Raw genomic sequence first — 16522 nt, forward strand, 5'->3', positions numbered from 1 at the left:
TTGAGACTCACATCTAATTTACATACATGTCCTTGAGAACAGGGCCAAGACAAATTCTTCCACATGTTCTATTAATTTGCTCTCTAGCCTTGCGACCACCGCATGATGTAACACACCAGGAAGCGGGGGTCCAGACGGGGTTAGTGGTTTGTCCAGGGCTGGTCAGCTAGCAGGGCAGGGACCAGGCCCACTTTCCGCCCCTCTCGAGTCTCTAACCTTAATACCCTCTGATAAGGTCCTGTGCTGAACGGACACCTGGCCTTCCACTCTGATGGGACACAGCTAGCCCTAGAGCCACGAGGTACTCTTTTTTTTCTGCCTGGTGGTGGTGGCAGTCCTCGGTTAGTAGAGTGGCCTTGGGTTGTCTGAATAAGGACAAGACCTCTCTCTTTGGGCCAGTTGACCGTTAAAGGGCTCTCGGTTCTCACTTCCTGCATCGTGGCGCTTTTATCTTCTCACCCAGAGTCACCTTGATGTTTGTCCTTCAAAAGCACCAAGACTGAGAATTCAGAGGCCAGGGTTTTTAGCGTCTTGAGGTGCTTTGGTTAAATACCATCCCATCTGGTGGTTTGGATAATGCGGCCTCTTTGAGCACGGAGTTTGTTGCCTGGTCACATGATTTCCCCAAACTAGAGCAGAAGCATAAGAATCAGAAAGGTAGAGAATGAAGGTTAGCCCTCTGCTTCTTTGCTTTTACCTCGAGTTTTTGGTCAGCAATCAGCTTTCTGGGACACTGTGAAAAATGGTACCCTTCCTCAAACAGAACAAAACAAAAATCCTCCAGAATAGAAATAACAAAGCTGAGGGGCGCCTGAGTGGTTCAGTCGTTAAGCATCTGCCTTCGGCACAGGTCAGGATCCCAGGGTCCTGGGATGGAGCCCCGCCTCGGGCTCGCGGGAAGCCTGCTTCTCCCTCTCCCACTCCCCCTGCTTGTGTTTCCTCTCTCGGTGTCTCTTTCTGTCAAATAAATAAATAAAAAATCTTAAAAAAAGAAGAAAGGAGGAGGAGGAGGAGGAGAAAGAACGAAGCTGGAATGCCAGTGAGTGAAGGACCTCTCACTTGGATCTACACTATGTGGGGGAAGGAATCATCCACACACGGATCAGACTGGAAAGATGTCCCATGGGGAGGCAAAAGCTCATGGGGAGAGCACCGAGGACTCCTGGGGCAGCTTCTCACCTCCTCTGCAGATGTTCCTCTCAAAAACCCTTGTTTTCTTGGAGGCATGTCTCCGTGAAGTGCTTTTTTTCTGGGGGTCAGGGATTAATGTCAGTGACAACAGCCACCTCTGTCTATCTCTCCCTCTCTCTTCCCCTCCGCCTCACACACACTCTTCACCCGCTGGGGAGGAGGCACCTACTCGAAGGCATGGTTGTTCCCATTATTGGGGTCCAGGGCTTTGGGTTCCTAGAAGAACCACTTACCAACCAGGAAGCCACCACCTTCTTAGACTCATAGCAACCTCTCATACAATTGTATCTATCTGTCCCTTACTTTTCCTCCCTCAAATACATTTTTTTCTGGAAAAGTTTAATTTGAAGACTTTATTTCCTAGCTGATTGCAGAAACAAGCGGCGAAAAGCAACAATGCTGCTCTTTGGAGGTACCTCAGGTACCTTTTGCTGTGGTTGAAGGAAAAATCCCTTCCCCAGGGGCACTTGGGGCTTTTGACAGGAAGGGAGAATTTTCCTTCCTATATGCTCAGCTCCATCATTCCCCACTCCTAACTAAGCCCTCAGCCCCAAACCTACACTATTCAAACCCAAATTCATCCTCACTCGTAATTGCTCAAAACCCTAATCACGGCAAGGGGTGCCTGCCTGGCTCTGTCAGTGGAGCATGCAACTCTCGATTTTGGGTTTGTGTGTTCGAGCCCCATGTTGGGTGTAGAGATTACTTAAAAATAAAATATTTTTTACAGGGTGCCTGGGTGGCTCAGTCGGTTGGGTGTCTGCCTTTGGCTCAGGTCATCATCTCAGGGTCCTGGGATCGAGTCCTGCGTTGGGCTCTCTGCTCTGCAGAGAGCCTCTTTCTCCCTCTCCCTCTGCTCTTCTCTCTCTCTCTCTCTCTCTCTGTCAAATAAATAAAATATTTAATAAATAAATAAATAAATAAAATAAAAATTTTTTTAAAAACCCCCAAACCCTAGTCACTGCATGATTTTGTGTCCTTCTAGAGGAGTGCAGTCTTCTTTAATTATAATTAAAGATTTGTTCTGATTTGGGGTTACTTTCCTAACCAGCCATAGGCTTTCTCAGGACACTGTTTCCCAAGCTTCAGTCTTTTATGTGCCACGATTCTTGTCGCACTTGTGTATCTCCTGCACCATTTTTTACTTAATATTTTTTCCTAAACCAACTCACTACCCCCCATCGGGTACATTTATTTCAAAAGGAAACTTTAAAAAAAAATTATGTAGATGGGAATCGGAATCCTGTGTCTTAAAGGGGTAACCCTAAATATATGTTTCACGGAAAACAAAAACAATGTGAGTGGCTTGGTTCTGTCCTATAAGGCTCTGAACCCGAGGCTTGCTCTGGAGCTGGCTTTCATGCGTTCTCTCTTTCTCTCTCCCTCTCTCTCTCTCTCGTGCATGCGCTCACAAGTGGAGATTATCAGGTATTATAGATTTACTGAGGCTTTCACCTTGACTTAATTAGGATAGAAACATAATAGAAAACGGAAAAACATTCTGGCCACAGGGGTCACCATTTCAAATGTCCCTGCACCATCTATAATTACCTCGTTCCACGACTTAGGGTAACATGCTTCTAAGACATTGGGCTGGTGCTCAATGGAAGACTGTCTTCCCTCCCTGCTCAGTGAAGTCTTTTCATCTTTATTTTTCGAAATTAATATGCCCTGGGGAAAGCCTTCTGCCTTTGGTCAGGACACAGTGTCTTGGAGTTACCACAGGATCTTTTCTTCACCACCTTCTGCACAATTAGTCACCAGGTTGTGACATTGGATTCTGCCTTCTCAAATCATCCCAGCCCCGGCCCCCTCCTCTTCCCTCTGCATCTACTCTGGTTCAGACTCTAATCACTTCTCTGCCAGATTATTTTATTTTATTATTATTATTATTATTTTCTTTTTTAGAGAGAGAGAGCAGAAGCAGGGGGAGCAGGAGAGGAAGAAGTAGGCTCCCCACCAAGCAGGGAACACAACTCGGGCCTTGATCCCAGGACACCAGGATTATGACCCGAGCCTAAGGCAGACGCCCAACTGACTGAGCCACGCAGGCACCCCTCTGCTGGATTATTTTAATTCGAGCCCCTCTGTCTCTAGTTAGAACCCCCTTCCCATCTGTTCTCATTCTGCTAACGTGAGCTTCCCTGAACACAAATCAGATGTGCTTCTCCACTTAAAACTCCCTAGGGCTCCCCAGTGCCTCCAGCAGAAAGTTCCACTTCCTACCTCTACTCTTCCCTACCTCTAGCCCCATTTCCTGTCATCCTCCCCCACACACCCTCCACCCCAGCCACCTTGCTTTGTGTCACATCATGTACTTTTGTGCATCCAGTCTACTTGGCCTGTAGTGTCCTCCCCCTTGTCCAGAGGGAGTTCTCTGTTGAAAATGGTACACAACATGTTTAGATCAGATCAAAGCAGACCCACTAAAACCAGGAGCCATCAGGAAGGCCCCTCAGGCTAAAACCATGGTATTTTTTCCTAGGAACCTCTGGGATATTTGCATTTTTGCTGGGTTAAGGCATGGTGTTGCCTGGGGGTCATCTGTTAACACAGGCCTGTAGGAAGAGCAGACTACCAGAGGGATGCGACACAGTCACAGGGTCCGCTGGTTTTGGCTAGGTGAGGTAAAGATTTAGATTATGAGATGCCACCTTTTGTGGAAGGTTTTTGAAAGGTTTGGGTACATAGAGGATGATTTGGAGGATTCTGGTGATAGGATGGGTGCCTAAATACGAGCTGCTTTGTCTATAACATATCGGTGTTGTTCATTACTGTGCTCCTAGCACAGAGCACAGCCCAGAGCCTCACACATGGTAGAAACACTAAATACTTGTTAAATGACTTAATAAACATGATATCCTACATTAGTGTGTCAAAGCATTGCTATTCTTCTAAATATTTCTTTAATTTTTTAAAAAGATTTTATTTATTTGAGAGAGAGCAAGAGAGAGAGAATGGGGGGGGGCAGGGAGCCCAATGCGGGACTCGATCCTAGGCCCCTGGGATCATGACCTGAGCTGAAGGCAGACGTTTAACCGACTGAGCCACCCAGGCACCCCTCTTCTAAATATTTCTATTAATTTTATTTAAAAGATATAATTATTAAATTAACTTTGACATTTTACCAAAGATGGTTGTACTAAAAATTAATTCATAATCTTTAATACATTTTTCCTTTCTTTGTACTCTCATCTAATATTTATGTACATCTATTCATTTTTAATTACCTGACGAACACATGTACATGCTTGTAAAAGTTCAAAACTATAGAAGTATAGAGGATAAACTTTGTATAAATGAATATATCATACTTCATTTATATACAGCTGTAATTATATATGTGGTTTTATATTTTTATTTTTTCACTTATTTTGTAAATACTTTTCCATATCTTTTTTTTTAAAGATTTTATTTATTTGAAAGAGATGGAGCAGTGGGGGAGGGCAAAGGGGGGGGACCGAGGGAGAGGGAGACAAGCAGAATCCCCGCTGAGCAGGGAGCCTGACATGGGGCTCGATCCCAGGACCCCGAGATCATGACCCAAGCTGAAGTCAGACGCTTAACGGATTAAGCCACCCAGGCGCCCCTCCATATCTATAATAGTCATTAGTTTTAAAGACTGCAAATGTTCTCCAATGTACTTATTTATTTATTTAAAGATTTTATTTATTTATTTGACAGAGAGAGAGTGAGCACAAGTAGGGGGAGCAGCAGAGGGAGAGGGAGAAGCAGGCTCAGCAGGGAGCCCGACTGGAGACCCGATCCCAGCACCCTGGGATCATGACCTGAGCCGAAGGCAGATGCTTAACTGACTGAGCCACCCAGGCGCCCCGTATTTATTTAATTTTAAGGTAATCTCTGTACCCAGTGTGCGGCTTGAACTCATGACCCTGAGATCAAGAGTCATATGCTCTACTGACTGAGCCAGCCAGGTGCCATAATGACTGCAGACGTTCCAATAATTTTATGCCATACTTAATTTATTCCCCTATAATTGTATGCTTTTCCATTTTTTTTTAAAGATTTATTTATTTATTTGAGAGAGCGAGAATGAGAGAGAGAGAGTACATGAGAGGGGGGAGGGTTAGAGGGAGAAGCAGGCTCCTCGCCGAGCAGGGAGCCCGATGCGGGACTCGATCCAGGGACTCCAGGATCATGACCTGAGCCGAAGGCAGCCGCTTAACCAACTGAGCCACCCAGGCGCCCCTGCTTTTCCATTTTTAACTGTTGTGTAATGTTCCTCTAAATAGAATATGTATATGTATATATTTTTTTCTTCTTTTGATTATTTTCTTGGAATATATTTAATTGTGGTGATTTCTTTGCAGAAATAAACAGAAATTATAAATTTACTATTTATGGATTTTTTTGTTTTGCAGAAATAGCCTGTGGCCTAAAAATTTCTGAGAATCATTGGTTGATAATTATAATAAGTCAGCAAAAATTTTAATGTCTTTACAGTGATCAAAAGTTATATTAAATGCATTTTTGCCTTTTGGAGTTTACAATTTGAGTGGGCAGGCTAATCAATTTGCCCTTGGAAAAATTATGCATGTCAGCAAATGAATTCCAAATTAAAAAATGCAGTGAACAGTGATATGTGAGCATGAACTATGTGTTAAACAATGTGATAAATGCTTTATCTGGACTTTATTTAATTATCAAAAAAGCCCTATGAGATAGCTCCATTTTGCAGATGAGGTTTATGTTTTTCAGAGAGGTTCTGTAACTTGCCCAATGTTTGCCCAGCTAGCAAAGTGTTGGAGATGAAATGTAGGCTCCAGAGCCCATGCGCTTACCCAGTCCCTAAGGGAATTCAGACCATGTGTGGGGAGGATGGGTCTGAGAGGCTTCTCAATATAAATTATCTCTTAATTGAGGGTTTTTGTTTTACAATCTGTATTTGAAAGGAGCTTAAGAAAATTAAAAAGAAAACTGGATGCAACCTCATCAATACGTGAGGATTTTTTTTTAGACAAAAATTAGCCTTTACTATCTTGTTGAGTGTTATAAAAAGTATCCAGTTCTTCAATACTTAAAATATCCATTCTTTTTTCAAAAGCTAAAGAGAACCTGTAAAATAAAGCATTTGTATGCTGTAGAGTGGAGGATTTTTTTTTTTTTTTAGTACAGTTGACACACAATGTTACATCAGTTTCAAGTGTACAACCTAGTGATTCCACAACTCTGTAAATTATGCTGTGTTAACAGATGAGGGTCCTATGTGGAAAAATTGCCTTTCAACATGGTTAGTTTTCAAATGCCTTTTAATAAGTAATTGTGCTGAGTGACGTACCTTCCAGCCTAATCAAGCAAACAGAATCCGTGTCCTCTAGAGACCCATCCATGTGACTACACAGAGGACATGGATGTTTGAACAATGAACCAAGAACAAGTGCATTAGAAGGCAAGATAAAGTATTTACTCTATATCAAGGCATTGGACTTTTCTGCTCCAGCAGAACAGGCTTGACAGGAAAAGGAAGAAGTCTTCCTGGGCAGAATGGGAGATAAAAGTGAAGAATGGGTGGATGATGAATGCTACTTTGGGTTTAACTTGATAGAAGGATCTGAGGAGTGGGACCAATGCCAGCCCGAGTCTGACTTGGCCTCCTGCCCAGGACTGTGGCTAACTCACCAATCAAAAACCAGCCTCTTCTCCCACCCAATGTCAGTCATCTTCTACCCACTGGCTCTGGGTGTTCCGCTGTCCTGGGATGCAGAGAGAGGCTAGGTGGCAAGCTCCTCCTTTGACAGACATAAAAGATGGATCCTGTTATCTCCTGGCAAGAGTATTTTGTTCAGACCTCCCTATGTCCCCTGTACAGTTGAGGAGACAAGAAGTTTGTCTTGTGATGGTAGAGCTCCTTCCTAGCAGTGTTCTGGAGGAAAATTCCATCAGTGCCTTCTAGATTCCAATCTGTCTTCTTGGCTCTATCCAACATACTTAATATACAGTAATCAGTCTGTAATATTCCAGCAGCCCCACTGCCAACAACTCCATTCCCTGGCTTATGTTTCGCTGCAGTGTGTCATCATGTGGCTCTATACTTAGGCTCAGAGAGGTGTACGGAAGTCACTTTCTTCACAATTTACTTTATTCAACATTTGTAAATCACTGACCATGTACCATGCACTATTCTAAGTGTTTTCCTACTAGTAACACATTTAATCTTCATTACAATTCCATGAGGTGTTATTACCATTTAGCAGATGAGTTACAGAGAAGTTAAGCAATTTGCTTGATGATGCACAACTAGTTACTGGCAAAGCTGAGTTTCAGACCTAGGGGGGCAGACTCCAGAGTCCCTGCTCTTAACCCCTGAACTATACTGTCTCCAGGAGAACTTCACAGTGACCCCTGATGGATGCCTGTTAATATTATGAGAAGGGCATATCAAGGGAGGGCAGGGGGCCAAAGCTCCACAAGTATAGTTGATTGATAGATGGAGAGGGGCTGTAAGAAGAAATTTACATTGCCCAGGAGGCCCAGATACCCTCTCCCTCACTTTAATAGAGTGTCGGTCTCTGTTTGTACAAACCATTCGTTGTTGCCTACTGAAAGTGGTGGTTGGTTGTCTCTTTTCTGCAGCCCTTGAGTCTGGATTTTTTTTTTTTTTAAGATTTATTTATTTGACAGAGAGAGAGTGAGAGAACCCAAGCCGGGGGAGTGGCAGAGGGAGAGGGAGAAGCAGGCTTCCCACGGAGCAGGGAGCCTGATGGGGGCTTGATCCCAGGACCCTGAGATCATGACTCAAGCCAAAGACAGATGCTCAACCAACTGAGCCACCCAGGCACCCCGACTGTGGGTTTTTAAGTAGGTTTTATTGACAAAGGAGTTCCCAGTATTAACTCTGTGATGTTCCCCTGCCAAATAAACTCTTCTTAGTCCCCTGCCTTCCAAACATTTCAATTAATAGGAATGCCAAAGCTGTACATGCCAGCACACATGTACAACACCATGAAGGCCTTGTCTCTTCTCATGCTCCTGGAGAAGTCCCTCAGAATTAACACCATCATCAGCTGGTAATGCTATTGCAGCACTCCTGGGATCAAGATTCTTTGCAGAGGGTTGTTTGGAGCGGGCAGTGCCCTGAAGAATTTGCCTCTCTGTAAAGGGTCTTTGTCCTTTGTAGTCTAATATTTGTGTAACTTACTTTTATAAGAAAAAGTTTTTTCACATATATTATTTAATGGGATCCTCCAAAAAATTCCATAAGGTCGGAGGCTGGGAAGAGATGATGATAGTCTTCATTTGGGAGAGAGTAAACTGAGGCAACAGGTGATATGACTTGCCCAGAGTCACACACTAAGGATGGCAGAGCCTGGCTCAGTCTCAGCTGCCCTGCCTTTGGCAAGTCACAGTATTTCTCTGCGTCTTGCTGTTACCTATAGAGTAATGAGAGTGGAATAGATGCTCTGTAGGGGTCTTTTCAACTCAGTCATCATGTAATACTAAAATTCAGAGGAATCCTTTTCCCTGAAAGATTGGGTTATCAAGACTCCTGAATTTTGGGACAGCTGGGTGGCTCAGTCTGTTAAGTGTCTGCCTGGGGCTCAAGTCATGATCCCAGGGTCCTGGGATCGAGTCCTGCATCGGGCTCCTTGCTCAGCGGGGAGCCTCCTTCTCCCTCTGTCTGCAACTCCCTCTGCTTATGCTCTGTCTCTCAAATAAATAAATAAGATCTTAAAAAAAAAAAAAAGACTCCTGAATTTCACATTTGCATCCATCCTGGAATAGGACTTCATTATCTCCCAGCGACCAAGGAGTGTATCTCTCTTATCTCCCTCCTTATATCACAGTGTTTTTTGGAAGGGCTTCCTCTCCTATGCTCCTTAGGGACATCATTATACTAAGAGGCAAAATACTGTTAAGTGTAACAATGTATTTGCCTCAAAGCCTGTGGCTTGTAACTTTTCAGTGCACTTCGCTATAACAATGGTAGCTGAGATCAACAGAGCAAGTACGGAGTCTGGCACTGTACCAGATGTTTGACATGTATTATCTTACTTATTCTTCAAAACCACCTGAAGAGGTAAGTATTGTTATCATTATTGCCACGTTACAGAATGGACAGGTTGGAGATGTAAAAGCACTTACTCAGGATCACATACCTCATTAGGTAATGGGTCTGGATTCAATCCCCTGCAATATCTCAGCAGCTCTTAACTGCTACACCAACACCCCATGGCTTCTCCTAGGAGAAAGGGGGATTGTATTATGCACACGTTATTTCCTCTAAAAACTTACTATGTAATATTTAAGACAGAAAAAAAAGGCACATTATGCAGATAGCAACAAATTCCTCCAGATAGAGAGGGTCAGGAGGAAATAAGGCAACATTAGAAAACTCAGTAATAGTTTATTATCCAGTGTCTCCTATGTGTCCAGCATTACGTTCAGCAAGCCTAACTAAAGATTAGTATTGGAAGACCTTGCTCAAAGGAAACCACAGAAAGTGGCTTAGTTTGGTTTAGAAACTAGGTTTGGCTTAGAGCAGAGGAAAGTCATTTAGTTTGCTACAAAGAAATGAATCTGTTTACAAGGACAAGATAAAAAAGAATCATTATTTAGAACTGTATTTTGTAAGCATCACAGACAAAAAGCAGCTAGGGTGGTGGCTTTGGGTAATGAAAAAGGCTCTATCCCAGGAGCCAGTCACCCTTTCATCAATCAATCATTTTTGTGAGGGCTATGTCCAATGAGATATGGATGCTACTGAAAACCAGGTAGGCAGGTCGCTGCCCTCCTTGCGATTATAGTCTGGTAAGAATATTGCCGTCCTGAGTCACTGCCAAGCTCTAGCTATGTGACCTTGGACAAGTACCTTTTCCTGCCCCAATTCTGCAAAATCAATGGGCGGATCTGCCACTCAAATTCCCAGCCCCCGGCGTATCCGCGGCCCCCGGGGCCGGGAGGAGGGTGGGCGAGGCGCCCTGGCCCTGCGCTGCGGCGAGCCGGACGCGGGGGGCGCCGCTCAGGCCCGGAGAGCGTTCGCGTTCCGAAAGCGCTTGTCCCTCGCGGCGCCCCGTTGGCTCCGCCGCCGCCGCCGCCGCCCGCGGAGCCGGAGGAGGCGGAGCTGGAGCTGTCCCGGCTCCCGAGCGGGGAAGCAGGCGAGGAGGCGGCGCGGCGGGCCCAGGCAGAGGATCGGGCGGGGCGGCGGGGGAGGCTGGCAGGCGGTGCCGGCAGCGCTGGGAGAGCGGCTCCGCGGGAAAGGCGCTCCCGGCGAGAGGTGTCCGCTCCATGCGTGCTGGCCGAGCCCGGCCCCTGCGAGCCGCCGACATGAAGAAAGACGTGCGGATCCTACTGGTGGGAGAACGTGAGTCCGCGCGCTGGGGCCACCGCAGCCCCTGCCGCCCCGGGCCTGCTCGCCCCTCTCCGCTCCCTCGGGCCTCCCAGCCCCTTAGCTCTCCCCTTCCCGCGGCCCTCAGGCGGCCCTCAACCTCTCACCTCACCCGGGCCCTGCTAACACCTCCGGCCCGTGACCCCCAGTCGTCCTCGCAAGCCTTGTCCCCCTGAGCCTCTGACCGCCGGCCTCATCCCTCCGAAGGTCCTCTCCTCCTTTTCCGCTTGGAATCCTTTCCTCCTGGGCCTCAAAGCGTTTCCGAGGCCAATTCCTTTTCAGACCCTCTTGTCTTCCGTGGAGATTCGCTTGTCACTGCCAGGCAGGTGCTGGAACAGGCCGACTGACCAATTGGGATGGCGTGAACCGGCTCCCGGGGAGGCTAGGGGGAGGGGTGCACAACTGTTCGACTTGCCGGCAAGGTCAGGGTTCTGCTTTTTTTTTTTTTTTGTGCTCGCAATCTTCCCACCCTCTAGACATTCACCTGTTTTTGGCGTTACTTGCTCTTTGCGTTGGAATAACTCCTGGTATCCTCGATATTTCCTCAAAAATTACTCTCAACTTCAAGTTAGACAAGTGCTCAATGAATTAATAATTATCTGGGGAGGGTCCTTTAGTTGAGAGAATTATTGTCACCAAAAGCCAAATCCCCCCCCTTAAGCATTATTTATTGTATAGCTACTTGGTAATTTATAAATAACAGGCACACAGGAGATCCAAACTGACACATACACAGAAGACCCCCTAGAAATTCTTAGATTTCACCTTTTGAAGATATAATAAAGGAGAAATGCCTTCTGTTCACTGACTTGGGGACAGAACAACAGGGACTTCTTGATATCACTTGGCTAGTTACATGACTCATTTGGTAGGACTAAAATAGGAAAGTGGGCTGGGAGGACTGAATTGCTTGTTTATACATTAGTTAATTGTTTTGAAGCATTCTGTTTCAAACCCCATTTCATCCTAGAGTAGCCCCTCCAGGTCACTCTGATGCACTCCCAAGGAAGAAAGCTAACACATTTTTACCCTCTTCTGTAGTGTTCTTTGATATTCATTGAAATCTCTGTTCACCTGCTGTTTGGAGAAGTCTTTAAAATCAGAATTTGGAAGTAAGCTTGGCTTGACACAGTTTACTTTTTGGTTTGCAGTTGTGAATTTTAGTCTTTATTTTTAACTATATCTTAATCTGTATTTTGCATGGATTTCCTTGACAAAGTTCAGGAAGGTGTTACTTAACATACGATTCATACCTGATGCATTTGGAATAAGGTAGGGAAAGTGAGTAGATGAGCCACTTAAGAAGCTGATCCTTAACTGTGTAAAAAAATAGTTTTATAGTACAGTAATTGCAATACTAATTTTCTGAAAGCAAAAATCCTATGTTTGGGTTTTACTTTTGAATATAGAAAGCAATTACATATAATTAGTCTGTGAAACATCTAAATAGAAATGCTATATATATGTAAGATATATTGTTCAGCCTTAGGGCATTTAAGTTAAAATGTTAACAGTATTATTTAGAAATACATAAAAGAACTCAAAATTTGTTAGAAAAATTAAAAGCCATGTTCTGCAGATATGAAAGCAAATAGGAGAGTTGAGAAAAGTGTGCATGCGTGAGCTTTTTGATCACAGGGAGAACCTGACCTAAAAGAAAGCCTTAGTTTTTAAAGAAGACATTTTCCTTGAAAAGGTTTGTTCCAAAAGCTTTTAGGCCAGTTACCATAGATATAATTTTTTTCACATTTAAAAATATTAGAATTATACTTAATGTGAAATATGTAATTTTAATTAAATTAAAAGCTGGTATTTTGGGGGGAAATGTTTGAAGCATTAGGAGATTTAATGTAAATATTTGACAGCTGCTAGCCTAGCTATACCACTTTAAATGCTGGGTAAACATAAATGTGACCAAGGCTATTTTAATAAATAAAAAAATACGGAATGCCTGGGTGGCTCAGTTGGTTAAGCGTTTGCCTTCGGCTTAGGTCATGATCCCAGGGTCCTGGGATCGAGTCCCACATGGGGCTCCTTGCTCAGCGGGGAGCCTGCTTCTCCCTCGGCCTGCCCCTTTCCCTGTTTGTGCTCTCTCTGACAAATAAATTAATAAATAAAATCTTAATAAATAAATAAATAAAAGAATAAATTGGTCTAACACATGGATTTATCAGGAAACGCACTTTTTAAGGTAAAAGTGGTAGTAATTTAGTTTTCATTTTAAGATGGTTAAGGGGAATGGGAAAGGAAAAAAAAAAAAGAGCATCATCTCTGGTATTTTTGTAAAGTCTGTTCCTTCTCTATCACTTCAGTACATTTTACTGCTGTTACTGTCCCTGAACCACACAGCAGCATCTTCATTCACTGAAAGTCCCAAGTAGTTGTAAATGGTTTCAACATTCTGTTGGCTAAACCTATACTGTACTTGGGAGGTGAAATGGATCTTTTCTTGGCCCATCCAGACTCTGGATTCTGATCCATCCAGGTTTAAATGAGAACTGTCTCTTTAGTTTTCAGAAAAAAGAAGTTAGATTGTCTATAAATTTTAAGGTATTTATTTACAGAGAAAGCCGAAGTGTTTTAAATATCATTTGCACCTTATCTTAATAATATTGAACATAATGGGGACCATTCAGGCCACGTTAAAAGTCAGTTGCCATTCTTTAAACAAAACAAAAATTTTTAAATCATTAAAAATGCAACCACGCAAAACTTAGTTCTTCAGATTATGATTTTTCATGGTCAGATTCTTTCACCAGAATATGTATTTAACTAGATTTGCATTACTATGCTTAACAAATGTCCTTGTTGCAGTAAAATTAGCATGAACCTTAATGACCTTTTATCTAAATCATGTAGCTACATTAAAAGTACACAAGATTTGGGGCGCCTGGGTGGCTCAGTCGGTTAGGCGACTGACTTCGGCTCAGGTCATGATCCTGGAGTCCCGGGATCGAGTCCCGCATCAGGCTCCCTGCTCGGCAGGGAGTCTGCTTCTCCCTCTGACCCTCCTCCCTCTCATGCTCTCTGTCTCTCATTCTCTCTGTCTCAAATAAATAAATAAAAAATCTTAAAAAAAATAAATAAATAAAAAAATAAAAGTACACAAGATTTAGTTTTAGTGAAGTCTTGTTATTAAATTGAAAAGTTTGTCTTTACCGGTCAAAATAATTGAGAAAGTGGAACTGTTATCCTCATTTTAAATGAATCTGATGGCTCTTACTCAGTATGTCCAACTGATTAGCTTATCATCGAAACTAGTTCAAGCCAAACTAGCTAAGGCTTCGATTGCCTCTGGCCTAGGCTTTTGTAGTATCTCTCCTTAACTGGTCTCTCTGCTTCTAATTCCGTCTATTCTGTATGTAGCAGGCAGTCATCTTTAAAAAATATCTCAGATCCTGTTACCCATTTTTAAAATTCTTTGATGGATTTCTATTTTGACTTAGAATAAAGTCCAAACTTTTTTTTTTTTTAAAGATTTTATTTATTTATTTGACAGAGAGAGACACAGCGAGAGAGGGAACACAAGCAGCGGGAGTGGGAGAGGGAGAAACAGGCTTCCTGCTGAGCAGGGAGCCCGATGGTGGGGTCGATTCCAGGACCCTGAGATCATGAACTGAGCCGAAGGCAGACGCTTAATGACTGAGCCACCCAGGCACCCCTAAAGTCCAAACTTTTTAGTGCAGGCCTGCAAAGTCTATCACAATCTGGCCCTTGTTTCACTCTTGTACTGCTCTCTACTGCTTTCTGGACAAGAAGGCCTTGACTTAGGTGATTCTTCCCTGCATATTTGTTCACTTGTTTTTTGGGTTGGATAGTAAGCTTCATGAGGGCAGAGGCTTTGTCTTGTTCGTTGCTATATCCCCAGTGCCTAGAGTAGGCCTGGCATAAAGTAGGCGCTCAAATACAGTTGACCCTGAACAACATGGGTTTGAACTGTGTGGGTCCATTTATATGGGGATTTTTTACGATACAGCACTATACATGTATTTTCCTTATGATTTTCTTAATAACATTTTTTTCTCCAGTTTACTTTATTGTAAGAATACAGTATATAGTACATATAACATACAAAATATGTATTAATAGACTATGTCATCAGTAAGGCTTCTGGTCAACAGTAGTTATTAGTAGTTAAGTTTTGGGGAGTTAAAAGTTATCTGAGGATTTTGGACTGCTGGGGATATGGGGAGTTGGTTGGTGCCTCTAACCTCTGCATTGTTCAAAGGTCATCTGTAGTTTTTTGTTTTTGTTTTTTGAGAGAGAGCGCACATGCAAGAGAGCTTGGGAGGGGGGCAGTGGAGAGGGAGAGGGAAAGAGAGAATCCCAAGCAGACTCCATGCTCAGTGCAGAGCTGGACGCGGGGCTCAGTCTCACAATCCTGAGATCATGACCTGAGCCGGAATCAAGAGTGGGACGCTTAACCCTCTGAGCCACCCGGGTGCCCCAGGTCATCCATAGTTTTTGAAAGAATGAATGAATTCAAGTTAGTTCCATTTATTTAGCCTTTACTTGTTTTCCAAACCAGTCCTCTTAGTCATAAACATTTGACCATTCTCCTTTCTTTTTTTTTTTTTTTTTTAAGATTTCATTTATTTTTTAACAGAGAGAGAGACAGTGAGAGAGGGAACATAAGCAGGGAGAGTGGGAGAGGGAGAAGCAGGCTTCCCGCGGAGCAGGGAGCCTGATGTGGGACTCGATCCCAGGACCCTGGGATCATGACCTGAGCTGAAGGCAGATGCTCAACGACTGAGCCACCCAGGCACCCCGACCATTCTCCTTTCTTAAATCCAATCTGATGTGTGGTTATTGTTAGCATTTGAGGGCAGCGTTCGTCCAGTGTCTTGTTCCAGGTTCTTAGCTTGGTTTTGCCTGGGAGATTCCTGTGTTCTGGCAATAAAGTAGACCAGTGACTTCTAACGACAGTGTCATGTCTATTCTGTGTCTTGGCTGCCAACAGTTACATTTCTTGCCAAGAGGTCAGCTTCTCCTTGAAACACCAGAGGTCATCTTAGTAGGATCAGGAAAGATTCCTCAGGCATATGATAGGAATAAGAATCAAAGAAACTTCAGTAATAAGCTAGCATTTATATTAGAAAAAAAACTTTCTACAGTCCCTTTAAAGCCGTATTGCTTTCCATTCTGATCTTTGTTAAATGATATTTGAAGATTAAACTCCTCCAGTTTCAGTTATACTGTGTTTAGTACCTGGGTGATAGTTTATGACTAAGGATGTTCAAGCATAGTCTAAAGAGTCTCTTCTCTTCATAGGGAGTCTATATCATTCTCACATATGTATTACAACCTGTCTTTTTGTTCCTCTGGCACCAGTTGGGCACTAGGGTTGATCTAATTCAAAGGAGAGGGATAGACCGTAACATTTGTTCTTCTGCAGCCCAAATAGTCTGCATATGGTCAATGAAATTTTCCTTTGGAACAGTACTCAGCTATTGCCCCAAATGCTAAAGTTTCCCAGTTAAAATTATAACTTATAGTCACCTTCCTCATCCCCGTATATTTTAATTACATAATTTAGGGAGAGCCAACAAAGCTTCATAAGAAGTAGCAGATAAAAATGAGGAGTAGGTCCCTTTACCACTTGAAACACGGGGTGTTTGTTGTCAAGAAAAATAACCAATATGGCGGTTAGGATGGTAATTAGAACCAAAAAATGTTATTTCCGCTTCATGAATATTAGGAATTTGCTGTCATTTAGAACTAGATGTTCAAAAGATGTTATGAAAAGACAAAGAAATTTTTAGCCTGGATAAATCTAGATAATTTGTTCTATAGTGATGAATTATGTTTCCCATGGATGACCTACTTAGAAGCATGGAGTCCAGACAACACCGTGGCATGTTGTATTGAACTGATCAGAAGTCCTTCCCTCTTCGGGGATAATTGTGACCATGCCTTTTGTTTTTATAGATTACTCAGTGTTTCTCAGGCAAAATAGAGGAAGTAGAGACCATTAGATGGCTGGCT

General features: G+C 43.3%; 1 protein-coding gene across 4 annotated transcripts in view; it reads left to right on the forward strand.

Moving 5' to 3' along the window:
• Positions 1-10371: 10371 nt before the first annotated feature.
• The window catches only part of RHOT1 (ras homolog family member T1), a 61699-nt gene continuing 55548 nt past the window's right edge, over positions 10372-16522 (forward strand). For all 4 annotated transcript variants that reach the window (XM_021704470.1, XM_021704468.1, XM_021704467.2 and 1 more), the window contains exon 1: positions 10372-10513. In XM_021704470.1, coding sequence (XP_021560145.1) covers positions 10438-10513 — 76 coding nt within the window. In that variant the 5' untranslated portion in view covers positions 10372-10437. The remainder of the gene's footprint in view (positions 10514-16522) is intronic.

This window comes from Neomonachus schauinslandi, chromosome 15 (assembly GCF_002201575.2).
Source record: "Neomonachus schauinslandi chromosome 15, ASM220157v2, whole genome shotgun sequence".
NCBI classification, from domain to species: Eukaryota; Metazoa; Chordata; class Mammalia; order Carnivora; family Phocidae; genus Neomonachus; species Neomonachus schauinslandi.